The 18,983-nt window shown below is 37.3% G+C and overlaps 1 protein-coding gene across 1 annotated transcript in view; it reads left to right on the top strand.

Moving 5' to 3' along the window:
- DIP2C (DIP2 acetate--CoA ligase C (putative)) overlaps positions 1–18,983 on the top strand; it is a 370,495-nt gene that overhangs the window by 258,444 nt on the left and 93,068 nt on the right. Inside the window, exons 6-8 of the mRNA XM_087947300.1 lie at positions 5,795–5,920; positions 7,126–7,335; positions 18,542–18,673. Coding sequence (XP_087803426.1) covers positions 5,795–5,920; positions 7,126–7,335; positions 18,542–18,673 — 468 coding nt within the window. The remainder of the gene's footprint in view (positions 1–5,794; positions 5,921–7,125; positions 7,336–18,541; positions 18,674–18,983) is intronic.

The raw sequence follows: 18,983 nt of genomic DNA, 5'->3' as shown, positions 1-18,983 counted from the left end.
GGTGGGAATAGTTGGTTAGTATGGGTAGTTTTACAATGCTCTACTTTCTTGTATTATTAAGGTAGGGAAAACTGCTTTGGATTCTACTGGTCTGTCTCAGACACTCTTTCCTTTATTAAGATTGTTTTAGTTTAAAAAATTTAAATCAGGAACTGACATCCTGCAGAGCAAAGAACTGGATTTCAGACACCACTTTTACTGAAGAGGTGTCTTGCTACCGTGACCATATCTACTGTGGCAGCCATTTTGTGAATATGCCCTCCCCAGAGTTCCCAATGGGATCATAGCCTAAAAGAGTACCTAAAGGGTAGAATTTATTTAAATTAGAAAGCAGTCTCTAAGCAAAAAAATATGAATCCATGATAGTAATTTCCATCTTATGGTTCAGAGAGAGGATCACTAAAAGGACTATGACTTTTTAAAAAAATTCTTGAAGGATGATAGTTAAGGCCAAGAAAAACTTCTTAGATTTATTTTGTGGTTAAGCACCATAGTTTTTATTTTTGGCTTTGGTTTGATAAGCTTCAAAAACATTCTTTTGAATGGATTCAGCTGGTCTCCTTCATTTGTTTGTTTCTTTTATTGATAAATAATAAGCTCAAGGTCTTGGCATGCAAACTTATCTAGCTTTAGGCTTCTTTAGAGTTAGACATAAAAGAGAGATATAAAAATAAAATAAAGAAAAGAAACATAGTCAGAATTGTGCCTCGCTTCTGCTTTGGCTAAAAAATTATGTAAGATGAAAGCCTATGTCAATTCAATGACAGACTGTTTTTCTCATTTCAAAATAATTTATAGGGTGGCCCTATTTGCAGTTACAAACAAAATACAAAAAAGATATAGAAGAATTTGACATAGATAGAACACCACAACAAATAGATAAAATCTTATTAGGACCAGAGGAAAAATGTATAACTAAAATGTACAGCTACCTTTTAAAATTTGACAGAGAAGAGGAGATATTGAAACAAATAATGATTGCTTGGATGAAAAACTTTGGATATAATGTATATTAGAAGATTGGGAAAAACTTTGGACAAAAATCTATAAATTAACAATGGCAGCCAGGTACAAAGAAAATCTCTACAAAATGTTCTATCGTTGGCACCTAGCACCAGTAAGATTGACCAAAATTTACCCAAATCTGAACCTGGCATATTGGAAATGCAAAAAGAAACCAGGTACCTTCTTTCATATGTGGTGGTCCTGTTCTAAAGCAAAGAAATTTTGGAATAAAACAAGGATCTGGTTGCAAAAAATAATTGGTTCAAAAATAGAACTTAAACCTAGAGGCGCAGAGATGGACAGGCTGACCCTAAACTTAAAAGATAGAAATGAAACAGAGTATTATCTGATCTGAGACTCCTGGTATACCTGGTTAGACAATAGGCATAAAAGTAACATAGTAATTAATATATGAATATGAATGTTGACGATGCTGTAACGTTGTTGGAAATGTAAATATGTTTTTAAATTGTTGTAAAATGTTTAATAACATTTATTTTTTTAAAAAGAATTTTGACTGGCAGGTTTAGGAGGATAGCCTTTTCTGCCATTGCCCCCACCCTCTGGAGACGAATCAGGCCCCCATTCTTTTGGCTTCCAATAGACAAGGCTCTGCCATCTCACATGAGGAATGCCAAAGAAACATGCAATCATGAGTTTGTTGCATGCCATGAGAGCACTCACTTTGCCATTGTCAGTCAATTTTCAACAGGGTTAATTATATTTGCCTCATTAATAAATATTATATTTTTTAAAAAAAATTCAACTCTTAAATTTTAACTCTTAACATTTTAATTTTGTATATACTGTTTTATATTTCAGTGTTTTATTCTACACTGCCAGGGTCTCTTTGAGAGAGATGGGCTGTTTAGAAAAACAAACAAACAAACCTTTTTTTGTTGCCTTAGCAAGAAATGATGGTGAGGATTGTCTTATAATACCTTAGGGTGGCTAGATCTGGAAATGACTTTGACACCCTCTCCTTTAAATCCAGAAGCATTATTCCTTGATTCCCCTAAAAGTATACTGACCATCTCCATATCCATGCTATTATGCCCTTTTTTGGATGCTTTTATTAGTTAAGAGAGACAAAATTCTAATCTGCAAGGGGTGGAACTCATCCCACCACCAATCCTGTCACTTTCCTCAGGCATTATAAGCTTGAAGAAATCCAGATGGTGGTCACAGGAGGACGTTACCTTGTCATCTCTTGAAATTCTATCTGCCTGACATCCAATCTGGAGATAATATGAGCAATTTTGTCCTGAAAAATGCTTAGTGAATTGCTCACAAATATTCTGAAACATCATGAGGATTTTGTCACTCTAAATATGCTGGTCTTCATTCTCCAGATGCAATAAGTATAGATAAATATTGATGTTCCACCACTCTTGCTGCTTTGAAATAAGCCCAAAGGTGGACTCTTAATTATGTGCAGTCATTGTTGTGCCTTGTTGCTTATCAGTGTCGTCACTTGAGGCATATCCTTTTGTACCTCGTTTCCTTAAGTTCCTTAGTAAACCAAATAATATTCCTTGTATTATCACTTATAGGGAGCTTGGTCAATAGCAACCTTACTGGGTGCCCTAGCAACCTCTGTGTCATACTGGTCAATTAAGTATTCCACAGAACTGCCAGCTAGCATCTATTGGGATCTGAAGAGGACTATGCATAGGGGATGCCCTCTCAATCTGACAGATTTTGCATGGAAGAAGGGGCAAAGATGCTCCAGGCAAGATATACCATGTTGATAGGCACCTACTCTCAAAGACTGAATGCTATCATAACAATAATTCTGAAGTGATTTATTTTTGTCTCATATATATTTTTATATCTCTGGTAAACCTAGTATTTTAGTAAGGCTTTTACATCCACTTGTCTCATCTCTAACCCTCCAAATCTAATTTTAGTAGAGTATCTTCTAGAAGAAGGAAACTCCCTTCTATGTTTTACTTCCTTCTCCAAGTGTCCCACTCGTATTTATTCTCTTTTTGGCTCCTAGAGCTCCAGTTACTGTGTCCTTCCACCCCAAGAGAACAGCATCTCTTTTTGCCTCTTAAGCAGAAAGGGAGATGTTCATCCAGCCAGCCTTCCTTTCCATTCCTCATTTTTTGGCACTTTGTCCCCTTCTCCTTAACTAACCTGGATTCCTCCTTTTTCTCCAATTCCTGTCCTTTTCCCATCCCTTCAATCACTGTAATGATTCTACTATGAATAATTTCTTCTACTTTCCCTCTCATAATAATTTCTCTATTATTCTTTTTTTCCTTGAATATTCAATTTAATCTAACATTTCTTTGCAATCCATTTTGTTTCGCCTCAGTTGTGTCCTTCACTACTATTCCATATCAGTTATTACTCTTTCTTCCTAGACTAGATAAGGTTCAAGGCGTTGGGTAAGTGGTCAGACCTTGGCTTCGCAAGTTAATTGCTTCAGCCCTCCCTCTTTCCCCTCACCCCCACTGGGAAGGTTACTGCCCAATAATTATCCCTCCACTCCTTCACGTGCTCTTCTCCTTGGACTGCTCTCAAGCTTACTGTGCAAGACTCCTACTCCTCTACTACTAAAAGCAAACTACAGTTGGAGTCGGGAGTCCATTGCCAGCCAGACACAGACTGGCTTCTCCAACAGGCTTCTTCACAGGATTCTCCGACAGAGTCCAGATTCATCCTTCACATTCATAAGGCAGCCAAGGAGGCTGATGGCAGCATCTATTAGGACAGGTAAATGCTTATGCTTCTAAAATATAGAACAATTTTGTGTGTACAGTATAAAAGCAATAAAAGAACAGGTTATGAAATTATATTTCCTTCCTTCCTTCCTTTTCCTTTCCTTTACACACAGACACACAACTTTCTCAGAATAGCCATTAATTTCACACATGAATACATTCCATGCAAAATTCTATAGTGCAGGTGGATCTTTTCTGATATCCTTCTGTTTGTCTTGGTGCTTTTGCCAAAAAGCCTTAAAGGTGGGAACACCATGCTTTATATATTTAGTCTTTTTGATTTGTGGGAAGTAAATCTAAGATATATAATACAAAGTAGCATGACAGGGCTGGCAAACTTCATGCCTTCAATACATGACATACGTTCAGTTTGGGAAAAGCCTCATCTTTAATTTCAATCTAATAATGGAAAAAAAGAATTACGAATAAAGAAGGGAAAACCAACCTAATGCTGGCAGTTCAAAATTTCTGCTTTGCTCAAAAATTAAGTCTAAACTTAAGAAGTTTTATCTAAGTTTATATAGAAAAGGATTTTGTTTTATGAGGGCAAGGTGGAGGGAGTGACTTAAACTTTGTAAATTATTTGGAGTTAGGATGAATTTTCTGTTGGTTTGTATGTAATCAAAAGAAAGTTCCAATGACTTGTTTTATAAAGTGGGTTTGAAAATGGGATGAATAGGTTATTATTTAAAGCTTGTAAAATAGTTTGAAATTAAATTTGGAAAGTATGTTCAAGAGGACAAGGGAAAGAGAAGATTTTGATCTCTTTATTTTTATATATATAAAATGCTCAAGGAATTCTTAAAGTCTGCAATATATTATTGAAAGTGTGTGTGTGTGTGTGTGTGTGTGTATTTATGTATGTATATGAAAAGGAAGTTAAAAATGATGTATTATAATTAATTGATATTGGTTATAAAGATGAAATTTCTTAAGAAATAGTTAGAATCTTAAAATGAATATAACAGAGTTTTCCCTTTAAGGTTAAAGTATTTGAAAAGATTAGATGTTTGTTAATATGGATGATGATAGTTTAGAAAGATTAATAAGTGTAAATAGAAATATATTATTTTGCACAATGGGGGAATAGATTTAATTAAGATTGCAATGTAAACTGTATTTAACAAAATATTTTATTTGGTCTTGCATCTATTGGGATATTGCTTCTTTTTAAAAAACTTGAAATAGAAAAAACATTTAGAATTTAATCTGAAGCTTAATAATTGTGTAGTGCTTTGTTTAGTTTGTAATAATTATAGGTAATGCAAAAAGTTGAAGTTATAAATGTATTAGAATTTTACTGTTTTGCAAAGAGTCAGAAGTTAATACCTTCTTTCCTCTCCTTTTTTAAATTCTTCATTGTATTTTATGCTGTAATAAATCTTGATAGAACTTTCATTTTTTTAAAAAGTTATGTTTGAACTATGTACAGTCTCAAAGTTTTTGAAAACAATAGTTTTGTTTCAACAATGCTGCTTAGTCGGGTGGGGATCATGGGAATTGGTTTATAACCCATCTGGAAAATATCAAAAGAAAAGGCTACATAATAATGTTCTTTAGATGAACCTACTATATTGAAATTATTTCAGTGTTCTGACATGTTGTGTTCACTTTTCTCATCATTTGTTCAATCATATACTGAACAAATGATGAAAAATCTAAAAGTTTTAAGAATCAAAAGCAACTTAGAGAAAAGGCAACCTGGAGAAAACAGCAAATTGCATTAAGACTAAAAAAGATTTTAATTAGGTGGAATAATCCAAATGCAGATCCTGCGGAAATGGCTGCCCTAAAATAACTATTTTTGCCTTATTGTTATTAATGAAATGTATTTCCAGGGCATTGTATTTTGGGCTTCAGCTTTTGTTCTAAAATAATGTGGAATTATGCTTGGCTTGACTGGAGAGCATAGCTTGCTACTTTTTCACTAGGAAAATGTTTGCAGAATTGACCCTGGGTCTCTAAGGAATGTACAACATTAATTCTCTCCTAGAAACTACCTGTGTTTAAGACCTTTTGTTGGAATTCCAAGCTGATATTTAGGTTTTTGATTCTAGATGTCCACACAGAAGCAGTCCAGGCAGCTCTTGCAAAACATAAAGAACGAAAGATGGCAGTACCTATGCCATCCAAGAGACGTTCACTGGTGGTGCAAACATCAATGGATGCCTATACCCCTCCAGGTAAGGACCTGTACTAAAGATATTATGATTGGATTTCAGAAGCTGATTTAAACACTTGTAACAGTAAATAGGTTATGAATATGTAAGGTAAGAACCCCACCACATATTGGTTACAATAACTCTGTCTGATCCATTTAGTTTTTCATATTTAATGCATCTAATATTATGTTACTAAAGGCTTTTCTTGAGCATCAAGTCTCAACTGATTATAGTTAGACAGACTGTTACATAAAAAACTTAGGAAAGAAAGAGCATCCTGACTTCTGCAGAGAGACATGGACCTCTCTTCCTACACGCTACAGAAAAAGCACTGATTTTTTTCTAACTTTCCAAGGAAAAATTGAATAAGTGTTAAAAAGAAAAAAAACGAGACTACTTAGGTTACAATTTAGTAGCTTGGGAGTTTATAATTTTGGACCATATTTCTTGATAGGAAGATATAATTGCATAGAGAATACTAATGTGGTATTTAAAGTCATGATTTGTTGAGCAAACACACAGACCTTGTTTGCCAATAGCTACAAAAAAGAGGCCAGAGAAATAGATGCAAGCTATGGATTTTCTCCATTTCTTTACTGAAGTTAACACACATTATCTTCCTATTCTATGCCTATATTTCTCTCACTTTGCAAGTATTTTGAGATGTTCTCTAAAATAACCATAAGGAATATGAAAAGACTTTTGTAGAGTGTTGTTTCTGTTGCTGTGTTATTTATTTAATTCTGCCATATTAAACAAAGTCCATTTAGCTCAAGATTTTGAGTTCCCACTGTGGCCAACCAGATATTCTTGTGCTCTTTTATAGCATCTGATGTTTATTGCATGCTGTTACTAATGTTAGAGAATTGCTACTTTGGGAATGGAAATGCTTTTAGAATAAAGCAGTGGTTCTGACTAAATTGTGAATAGTACAACAACATTGCCTGTTTTGATATAACTTCTAAATCAAGGTATTTAGAGAACATCAGGTTAGAGAAAATTATTATAATGACTTAGTTTTCTTGCATGGATACATCAGTATATTTGAAGCTATGCCAACTACTTAAACCCCTAGCTCAACAGAAAATGGTGCCTGAATTGTTCTGCAAATTTCTTGGACACCACTGCAATTTGATCTGAACTCTTTGGCTTTGGGTCAGTGGCTAAATACTGCAACATAAATCTTAGTCCTAGGTTATTTGTCATGCTTTTGTCTACCATGCTAGATACCTCCTCTGGTTCTGAAGATGAAGGTTCTGTGCAGGGCGATTCACAGGGAACACCAACCTCAAGCCAAGGGAGTATAAATATGGAGCACTGGATCAGCCAAGCCATCCATGGCTCAACCACATCTACAACTTCTTCATCCTCAACACAAAGTGGTGGCAGTGGGGCTGCACATAGGCTAACTGATGTTATGTCACAAACTCATATAGGTATGTATGGACCCCTTTTTTCCTTTGCATATATTTCTTATCTGTTAATTAATTGCACGTATAGGTATTGTTTCACAAATATTTCAAAACACATGTAATTTTGAAGGAAAAACATCCCACTCTGGGAGAGACGTTCAAACATGCCTTTTCAAGGACACTCAGCAGATGTAAATCAGTGCCAGATGTGTTAAAATATTTTTTTAATAAGATTCTCTCCCTTTCCTTTAGCATTGGAACACCATTCAGATCAGAAATTGTATGTTTGCTCCCCCACCCACCTAAGTTTTTTTTTAAACAACAATAGTTCTCTGATACTATTAATTGAAGGTCATGTTCTTTCAAAAAAAAAAAAAAAACCAGCAATGAGTGGAAGAGTTCCTTTCTTAAAGCAAAACTTTTATCATGCAACATTAAAGATTTTTAATAATACGAAACTGGATAAATCAAAAATTTACCAGCATGTTTGTTGGTGGGGAGGGTACATGTTCTTTCAAAGGCATGAAATTATTATATGTTCCAATCAATAGAGTTTCATGAGTTAAAGCACCACAACAAGCTATAATTCAATTTACAAGGCATACTGTATATTCCTACAATTTGAAAATTTGCAACTAAAGAGAATTTTGGGTTAGCATAACAGATTAAAGCCAACTAGTTTTTACATTTCTTAATTGGATCATAACTAGATATTTAGTTATTTAGTTTGATGGCATGATGAGAAAAAGGCTGAGAAGATTCATGAAAGGCTTATGAGTAAATCAGATTGCCTGTACTGGAACAGAACACAATTGCACTAACTGAAATAAGAACCTTTTAAACCTTTTGTTCTCAAAGTAAGGAGTGCTAATAATATTAAGGGAGTGTAACTCGTGTTGACTGTATTACTGCTTATGAAATAGGAGTTTGAGGAAAACCAACCAGTCAGTAATCCGTAGATAAGCTAGAACACTTCATTCATGCTTTAAAGTAAAATAAGACATCAATGTGTTGTCTCCACAACATTAATCAGGGATAACAATGTACTATTAATGACAAAAATGTGCAAATGTTCATGTTTCCATTAAAAAAATACATTTTATAGGTTACCCTGCCAGTGGGAAGTGCCTCATTATAACAAGCCATTGCATTTTGAAAGTACTAATTATGACCAATATGAATATTTTAAAAGAAAGCACTTGCCACCTTTGACTGCGAAGAGGAAACTTCCAATCTGAACACAAGGGGAATCTAACCTTCTAAACCCCATGTGAAATATTGTTCACTTCTTCAGATAATATATTATCCCCAACAGGAAGCCTTGGGGGGTTGAGTGGAGACCATAATGTGAAATATGAACAGGGCCTGGAGTGCCAATAATTTTGTGCAAGAGATGGTCAAAGTCTGAGCAGAAATAGCTTGTCTTTTTGCTGCTACTGATGATAAGTTTAATATTGGAGCACCTTTCAAGTGAGGAAAAGCACTTATAACAGATTACTTGTAACCTGACAAACCCTTATTGATAAATTAGAACTTAAGGCAGAAGTCAGTGATTTCCTAAAGGATCATTATAAGGAAGAAGCACTCACACTAAAGAACTACAAGCAAGCTCATTGAAGATAGAAGTGAAAAGACAAGTATTATTAGACTCTATTTGATAAAAGACATTGGTTTTATTTGACTTAGTGAAGAAATTGTGAACTATCATTCTCTGGGATTTTCCCCTGAGTTAAGCTATGTCTTCCATAAATACCATTTAAATTCAATACTTTTTTCAATACTTTTTTCAGGAAAATTCTTAAACTACAATTATAGCATATGGTTATTCGTCCCTGAAACTTCATTAAATTGGGGACGCCCTTTCCACCATCTTTCTTTTGGTCACTGTTAAATTCTTTATGAACTATAGAGAGAACTATCAGTAGGAATTCAATATTTGTTCAGAAACGGTTACATCAACCTGAGTGCACAATTTATCAGAAAGAAAACATTGTTGTAATCCTGTAGGTTGTTATTTTTTGTAAAAAAACAGGTGGTGTGATGGCCCAGCGGTTAAAACACTTGAGCTGGTCAGCTGGAAAGCCAACAGTCCAGGTTTGACACCCAAGCATCATGCTACAGGGTGAGCTCCTGTTACTTGCACCAGCTTCTGCCAACCTAGCTGTTTAAAAGCATTCAAATGCAAGTAGATACATGGGTACTGCTTTGGTGGGAAAGATAACTACATTCATGCTGGTCACATGATGATGGAAATATCTCAAGCAATGCAGGCTCCTTCCATTGAGAATCTGAGATGAACCCCCTTTAATTGGTCACAACTGGGCAGAAGAATCCATTAAACATTAAAACAAAGGCTTTGCTAAATGTTGTCAAGATTTATAACATTTACGCTTAGTGGTATATTGTAAGAATACAGAAGTTCTAATTACTTTATGGCTTGGTTTTCACATTACTCTTAAGTTACAATGCAACTTGATTTTTTTTTAATGTGGAGTATGAACTCACTCAATGTAATAAATAAGCCATAGCTTGTGGCTATGTGTGAATGTGCCCAATTACACTGCATTATTAAGCAGACCCTGTGTGATGACCCAGAGTATACCAGAAATATAACAAAATCCAAAATGTAACTAAAAGTCCTTTAATGGCTTCAGCTTGGCTTCCCTGTTTATAATTGTTCACAGTGGAGGAGTAAACTAGGTTCAAAATAACATTTAAAAGGCAAAAAACACAGTTCACAATCAAAGAGCTGATAACAAAGCAAAAGCCAAAAACAAACGCATTGAATAAAGTTCCTCGACAGCTTCAGGAAGATAACCAGGGACAGTCTGTTGGAAGAACGCCAGCCAAGATAAACCTTCTTTAGAACTAAAACACTAATTGTCTCCAGCGTCTCTGTTAGCGCGCAGGTCCAAACTCTTATGCAAATCTCACACCTGCAACTCATTAAGAGGATCATGGCCCTCTCCTCCCAAGTAGACCACGTTTTACCCTGATCCTCTCCTCCCTGTGTGCCCTAGGATGGATAGGGGATGGGCCTGGGTCCTCCTCTGACTGCTCAACCAGCCTCTGCCCTTTCCCAGCCTCCTCCATCACCTCTGGAGCCACACTTCCACTCCCTCTTGGCCTCCTCTTCCTCTGAATCAGTCTCTACCAGTGGCATGACACCCTGCTTAGAAGAACCCAGTCTTTAGACATTCATACATAGGCAGGCAAATGAACCCAGAAATAACCTTTTAATTTTGGTTTTCTATTTTCTACAGTTCACATAACTTCACAATACAGTATTGCAATATGCAGCTTCCTGTAAACTTATTTCTTTATCATATTACCCCCTTTTTGCTCTACAACTTGCCTTCCACTACCATAGCAATTAATTCTGAGTGACACCCAATTTACAGATATTGATTTGGGTGTTAGAAATCACAAGGGAATTGGTATACAGTATATTGCCGACAGTTCAGAGGAAAATGTGATTAAGAAAAGGGATACCAACTAATGATCATTACTTTAATGAAGGTGGTGATTCTTTGGTAACTGATAGACATTGAAAGTGAAATACAGAAAATGGCAATGCTCAAAGTTCAAAGTTCAAAGCTAATGTTTGTATTCCTGAGCTAGTTATATTAAAAGAGCTAAATTTGGATTAAGAAGAACTCTTCGTTTTGCAGCTAGAATCAAAAGGAGGAAATTCCAGTCTATATCAGTACTCGTTTTTTTTATAAGGAAAAGCTAATTATAGAGTATTCTGTCCAGAATTTCAAAGTATAATCTGAATTGGCAAGATACAGCATACATTTTAGTTGACTCAAAAAGTTGTTAAGTTGACTCAAAAAGTTGCAAAACATATAACAATCTCAATTGAAGTTCAAAACTTTCTTTGTATGAGACTAAGCCTTTTATTTTTATTTACCCTTTTATTACTTAGGCTTTTAAAATAAATTGTAAAACGTGTGCACCAATGGACACAAGTTAATATCCATGTTATTCATTTATTAGATTACTCTGTCATTTCTTTAAAAAATGTTGGATAATGGTAATGCACATGTTTTTCATATACACAAAACCTCTGTCATATGAAAACACATAATTAGCCTAAGGTTGTCCATAGAGGAGCAGGGTTATTCATTCTGGATTTAATTACTTAACAGGATGCCTTTTAGATGTTCTGATTTTCAATATTCATATCTGAACAGAACTGGAATTAGGAAAATTGTAGTATTTTGAGATTCAGCATGCCTGTGTGACTGAAGATTTGTCAGTATTCCCTAACCAAATTGATCCCAAGTGTATAGACTCATCCCTTTCTTAGAATAAAAGAGCTGAAGCCCTCATGTCTAAATGGTATATAGGTTGGAGAAGACTGGTCTGCTTGTTTAAAAGAATAAAGCCCTACTCTCAAATTAAGCTTCTAGAGAGAATTTAGCTTTTCTCCTGAAATTTTTTTTCAGACCAAAGAAAATGGGAAAGTGTCCACAATTTCATGTGTAGTTTGCTTTTCATGTAACTCAACGTGTCCCGTCCCCCCCGTTAGAGTTTTTATTTTAAAACCAAAATTTCCAATTTCCTCTGCAGTTCTTTGTATTTCTTAACTAAAGTAGGAGTTGAAATAACTTGACACACAAGAGAGTAAATCATACTGGAAAACTTAATAAAGAACTCCTGGATTATGGTTTCTGTATCCAGCTGTGCTGCATGGACCTTAGCCACTTTTGCAGTTGCTGTCCACTTGATGCTTCCTGCTTTATTCATTATATTAAAGGATGAGGCCGTTGCCAGATAGCTATAGGGAGGCTGCAGCCACTGTACAGAGTAACCCTTCTGAGGCCTGTTAATTTGCTGCCACAGCTCTTGGAGATCTTATGGCTGCTTCACCAAAACCTTGCCCTTATCCCAAGTTCAGGTGTCATGGCAGGCAAGTAGTTCAAAATAAGCTCCCCAGAACCAAGCTTTGGATACAAATTGCTTAAGGCATTTTGATTGTAGCCTGGGTTTAGATACTAAGTTAAATTAGATACTGAGTTAAATTAGACACTGAGTTAAATTATATTCTGTTGTACAAACTATTACACCTCCGTGAATCAATTTAGTAACAACGTATTGAAATTTAAAATAGGTTTGAAATGTAGCCTAAAGTGCAACATATTAATTGTCCGTAGGAAACTGTACTTCGATGGTGCTCTATTTTGAATGTACACTAGAATGTCTCTGAAAGTGCCTGTGGCACATTTGTGAAATTTTGGGGCAGAGAACACTAAATCCATAGCTCCCAGCGTGAAAACATATTATTGGCATAGGTTTAGTTAAAAATCTTTAATTGCATGTGTGTGTGTGTGTGTGTGTGTGTGTGTGTGTGTGTGTGTGTGTGTGTAAAGGTAAAGGTTCCCCTTGCATATACGTGCTAGTTGTTTCCAGCACTAGGGGTCAGTGCTCATCTCCATTACGAAGCAGAAGAGCCAGTGCTGTCTGAAGACGTTTCCATAGTCATGTGGACAGCATGAATAAATGCCAAAGGCGCACAGAATGCTGTTATATTCCCACCAAAGTGGTCCCTATTTTTCTGCCGAGCACAAAGCTGAAAGCACCAGCCTGAGGATGGCGAGTGGGACCTTGCCGAAACATCGCCAAGATGCTCTCAATCTTACACGGGAAAAGACCCGAACATGCCAAGACCTGCATACCTGTACCCATGAAAATCTACAAATATATGTGTACACACACATATATATATATATACACACACACATATATATTGCACCAAATGTGTGTGTGTGTACATACATACATATATATATATATATATATATATATATATATCGCCATCATTTGGCATAATGAAAAGCCATAGTGCTCTTGTAAATTAATTGGTCTGGATAGCATCCATTTTGGATGTGGTTATTTAACATTATCATTTCACTAGTGCCATTGATTAGAGTCAAAATGAAAGGACAGACGGCTGTGTAGCCAAAGAATATCAAAACTGTAATTCTAGTATGTGATTTTAAATTATATTATTTGACAACAGTGGCGAGTTTTGAAGCAGTAGCAGATCCATTGTTGACTTTTTGTTGGAGAACAGCTGTTGAACTTGGAGAGTCATGGTATGAATTTACTAAAAGGGACAGGATGGTGAGGCAACACAAATTAATAATCTTCTGAGGGATCACGGATTTTGAAGTTATGCAGCTGTTACTATTCTTATATTTACTTCTAACATATGTCAATCAAAGTCATTTTTCTTCTGAAACAATTTAATTTTCCTTAATGGAGCTTCTGAGCTCTTCCAGTGAGGGATGCTTTCCTCGGTAGGGTTTGGGGCTTACTCATTCTTTCTTAAAAATGTAGTTGTGTGTGGTTATGCCTTCTTAAAGCAGATCCAGAATCTATAGTTTTAATCTATCTGTACATCTAGCCACACACCTTTGAGGACCTCTGCACTCAGGTTGCTAATAAATGCCTGGGACATCCTTGGAGGAACATGAGTGTTCCCCGAATGACAGTGTACATCCATCCTTGTTCTCCTTGACTTTTCAATGGCTTTTGATACCATCAGCCATGGTATCCTTTGGGGCCATCTGTCAAAGTTTAAATCGAGCCATCATTCATGACAGTCCCCTCATTCATAGAGGAATTATGGGTTTTTAAAAGGGTTAATAAATGCCTGGGACATCCTTGGAGGAACATGAGAGTTCCCCGAATGATGGTATAAATCCATCCTTGTTCTTGACTTCTCAGTGGCTTTTGATACCATGAGCCATGGTATCTTTTGAGGCCATCTGTTGAATTTTGGCTGCAAAGGATGGTCTTGTGCGGGTTCGACTCCTTTCTCCAAGGCCAGTCCTAATGAGTATTAATAGGGAATGAGAGGTTCAGTCCACATCCACTCCTTTTTGTCTGGAGGTTGTGGAGATCTGGATAGGGAATTAAAAACTGAACCCTGGTAAGACCAAGACCGACTTGGTGCACAATGTCAGATTTCTCAGATTGATTGCTCAGCAGGTGCAGTCATGGCTCATAAAGTCTTTGCACAACTTTGTTTCTTTTGGGTCAGCTGTAGGGCCAGTGACTAGGTGGCAGAGTTTGGCACCTTTACCCAAGGCCAGTCCCAGTCGGTGTTGATAGGGAATGAGAGATCCAGTCTACAACTGCTCTTTGGCATGCCACAGGGCTTGGCTCTCTCCACTCCTTTTAACATCTGCATGAAATTGGGTGAGATGGATCGTCATACAGAAAATAATAATTCTGATGATATAGTATGCTAATGATTTTTAACTTTGTATGAGCAGGTGGATGTCGTGGCTAAGAGAACCTTTGAACAGCTTAGGTTGTGCACCACTGGCAGACTTTCCTGGATCAGGAGTGGCCTCTGCACTCAGGTTGCTAATAAATGCCTGGGACATCCTTGGAAGAACATGAGTGTTCCCCGAATGACAGTGTACATCCATCCTTGCTGTCTTTGACTTCTCAGTAGCTTTTGATACCAAGAGCCATGGTATCCTTTGGGGCCACCTGTTGAATTTGGGCTGGACCACTGGCAGGCCTTCCTGGATTAGGGGTGGCCTCTGCACTCAGGCTGCTATGGAGCTGGAAACAGCCATTTCAGAAGCAAGGTCTCACTACTGGAAACTTAGTGGTATGGCCCCTGAAGCCGAAAAAATATTTTTGAACATAATTGCCACCAATCCTCATATCATCTCCACCCTTGGTTATTCCAAAAAATGGAACTTCATCCTCTGGAGTCACCAGGTCTCAGTAATGCATGCGAGATCAGCTTGTTCCTCCCTAATATAAATGCAAATAAGAAAGCCTTATGAGCCACCAACCTGGTGTTCAACAGCAGCAACTGAAAGTCCAATCTGCGGGACTGCTGTCCAGCATGAGATGAGAGAGCAAGATCACGGCAGCGGTATTCAGCAGTGGTGCTTTTTCTGTAACAATTTTCCTTTTGGCTCCCATCTATATCCTATTTACACTATAAATAGTGTTTTAAAAAATGAAGTAAAAACTTTATTCTGGGTGTGTCCTGAAACTAAATGCACCTTTATATCATGCAAAGCATAACTAACTGCTGATGTTCAGTACTACTTTTTGAATTTCCCAGTTTGAATTTCAAGTAGGCCTTCTGACCTCTCTGAATTTTTTTTTTAGCATGAAGTGGATTACTTCTTAAACTGGATTGAGAGGATTCTAGTCCAGGAAATCAGTATTAAATGTTGGATGCCATATGGAAATGAGAAGGTTATATCTGATTGTAGCAATGGTGTTCCAATGTTGCACCACACCTGAAAAGCCACTTGGAAATTGATAAAAGTGAGGACTACGTATAACAACCTTCAAAAGAATGTTATCTTTCTTGACAGACTCTGAACTTTGTGTTGAGCAAGCTAAAAAGCAAGAGATGTTAACTAAAAAGTGGTTCTCCCACAAACCTAGAAGCTTCTTCTTAATGTAACAGACTCTCTTTCACTGCAGTCCCATTTCCTTCTAGTGTGTTCTTCGTTTATGTAGATGAACCAGAAAAAATGGCTAAGAGTAGGTGGCTATTGGTTGACCCCATTGTATCTATCTAGTGTCCTTTGAAATTTATTTCTGCTTCCCCTTAAGGTGGCTTAGAAGAAAAATCAATTGCAGACTCCTTTTTTAACTCCTTTTGAGAGCGAAAGCTTTCTCCTTTCCCACTAGGTTTCTCCCAGATGGTTTTCGGTGTCATCAGCAATGCTGTTAAATGGAGAGCTTGGTATGATTAGATTATCCCTGCGATGGTTTTCATGTAACGATTTTACTACATTGAGTGCTTGTCATCTTAAACCTTCAGATGACAAAATAGAAATTCCATTTACAAAAGCCACTCCTTGATTAAGTTCAATTATTCCTAATGGTTTCAGCTTGGTGTTGATGCGACACACCAAGCTCAACAATGATACTTTTGACCACTGAGGCTTTTGAACAGAAACATTGTTGAAGCCTGAGATCGGTTATTCTCCTGCAGAGTAACTTCTCTTCACTATCATGTGTGATTTTGTACAAGAAGGAGTATGTAAAATGGGTACAACTGTACAAATTGAAGAATGGCCCGAAAACAAAAAATAAATGTCAAAAGCATGTTGAGCGTACAGAGCTGTGAAAGGAAAGATTAAATTGAGAATTGTCTGCTGATGTCAGAATGCTGGCTATTGATCCAGAGTTGCTTTTGCAAATGGAAGATGTATAGTGGAAAAGAATGGATGTAAGAACTGTGTCTGGAAATGGAGAAATAGCAAAATTGCTATCTTTCTAATCAATTTATGATGAGGCCACTCACAGTTAATTTTAACAAGATTTTCGTCTTGACCCAGCGCTTAATCCCATTAAAAAAAAACCTCTAAACCCCTGCTGAGGCTCCATTATACCCCCTTTCTTGATGCCTAGCACTTGCCCAGATGCCTCTTGGTGCGTTCCCCTCAATGCCAGGTCTTTCTCTGGTCAAATCCCTGCATATTGGTGGTTTTTAAACATCCTTGTCTTATTGGCAAACATCTTTTCCTCCCATCTCTTCATGTGTAGAATCTGAGGGCATCTCTCTAATAAAATCCTCCCGAAGTCCAGCAAAAAAAACAACAACTCTAAAAATGGCTGTAGAGTACAGTATAGAACTTAGCTCTTTTTGCATCCATGTGGAAATAACCTCCAGTAATTTATATTTGTTCCCACTTATGTATACTTGGGCAGTGCGATGGCATAGCGGTTAAGACAATAGGCTTGACTGCTAGAAAAAATGGATGGTTACAAAGACTCAAGCTCCTTGCAGTTGGGTGAGGTCCCATTACTTGCCCTAGCTCCTGCCAACCTAGCAGTTTGAAAGCTTACAAATGCAATACCGCTTCAGTGGAAATGTTGATTGTGTTCCTTATTTTCATACTGGTTACTGGATGATGGAAGTGTTTTTCAAGCAATGTAGGCTTCCTTGATTAAGAATCTGACAGGAACACCATCCCCTTCAGTTGGTCACAACCGCACAGGGAAAACCTTTCAACCTCATAGGGCTGAATGGCTCTGAGTGCAACCGTGGAGCCAGTTCACAACTTCGGGGTTCTTTTCGACTCAAAAGAGCAGATGGCAGTTGTGGCTAGGCAAACCTTTGCACAGCTTCAGGTTGTGCGCCACTGGCAGACTTTCCTGGCTCAGGAGTGGCCTCTACAGTGGCCTCTCAGGAGTGGCCTCTACAACCTCCACAGGTTGCTGTGGAGCTGGAAATAGTTTCAGAAGCAAGATCTCACTACCGGAAACTTGGTGGCATGGCTGCTGAAGGCCAAAAGAGATTCTCAAATGATAACTGACAGCACCCGTCCCCTGCAGCCTTGGGCTACTCACCTTTTGGATAATTTTAACAAGAATTTCATATTGACTCATTGTTTCATGCTATTTTAACAAACATAAACTCTAAAAATAGCTGAAGAGGACAGCATGGAGCTTAGCTCTTTCCATATCTGCGTGAAAATAACTTCCGTTGATTCATACTTGTTTTCACATATATGCATTTGGGCAGCGGCACAACGATTAAGACATTAGGCTTGTCTGCTAGAAAACTGGCCACCATGTTCAAGACCCAGGCGCTGCACAATTGGGTGAGGTCCCATTACTTGCCTCAGCTCCTGCCAAGTTTAAAAGCATGCAAATGCAGGTAGTTAAACAAGCACTGCTTCATTGGGAAAGTTTACTCTGTTCCTTATTTTCATGCTGGCCACATGATGATGGAAGTGTGTCTCAGACAACGCAGGCAGAGAATCGTATGCCCCCTTAAGTTGGTCGTGACTGGAATGGAAATCCTTAAACCTTTTTAACTATGTATACTTAAGCACGCAGCATGTAGCTGATCTAAAGTGCTAGTTTTCAGAATGGGAAAATAAGAATTGTGAGTGTTCCATGTGCCTTGGTGTATAGTCATGCCAGCCACGTGATCATGGACCACAGACTTCAGCATCTTCGGACAATGTTGGCTTCTTCAGCTAGAAAAGCGAGATGAGTGCCACCTCGTAGAGTAGAACACAACTTGGCCGGGGAAACCTTTACCTTTTTTCAACATAAATTTTTGTGGATTACTGGAATCAAAGCTCATCAATGATAAAATTGAATGGAAGAGACTATTTTTAAATTGGCGGCTCTCCTGGAAGGAATTGTACAGCTCCAGAATACTATTCAAAAATTCCTGAATAAATTAATTGGAGACTTTTAACTTTTTTCCTTTTTTCAGAAAATCATTCTGCCCCTCCAGATGTTACCACTTACACCTCCGAACACTCAATACAAGTAGAAAGACCACAAGGTTCAACATCAAGAGCGGCTCCAAAATATGGAAATGCTGAACTTATGGAAACTGGTGATGGTATGTCTAGTAAAAGGGAAGAAGGTAGGCATAGACTCCAGAAAGGAAAGTTTGGCCAGATAGATAGTGTAGCAGAGGTATTCCTGTTCATTAATATGTACAGGGAAAAGGGCATTAATTAATAGATGTTTAAAAAGTCTTAATTAGCAAGAATTTAAACATCTGCATGAATGAAGACTAGGAAAGTCAAGAAAAAAAAATAAGATTGGGATGTTTTGTATCTGAGTAAGTTCAAATAGGATAACCGGTAGCTCCAGAAGTATCCAGAAGAATGAGCCATGGAAGTAAAGTATTAAAATTTGACGTAACA

Source organism: Notechis scutatus, chromosome Z, assembly GCF_049901735.1.
Source record: "Notechis scutatus isolate UNSWTSFEM ecotype Mainland chromosome Z, rNotScu1.2, whole genome shotgun sequence".
NCBI lineage: Eukaryota > Metazoa > Chordata > Lepidosauria > Squamata > Elapidae > Notechis > Notechis scutatus.
Note: the sequence above shows the minus strand (reverse complement) of the source record. Positions and strands in the feature narration are given on the sequence as shown.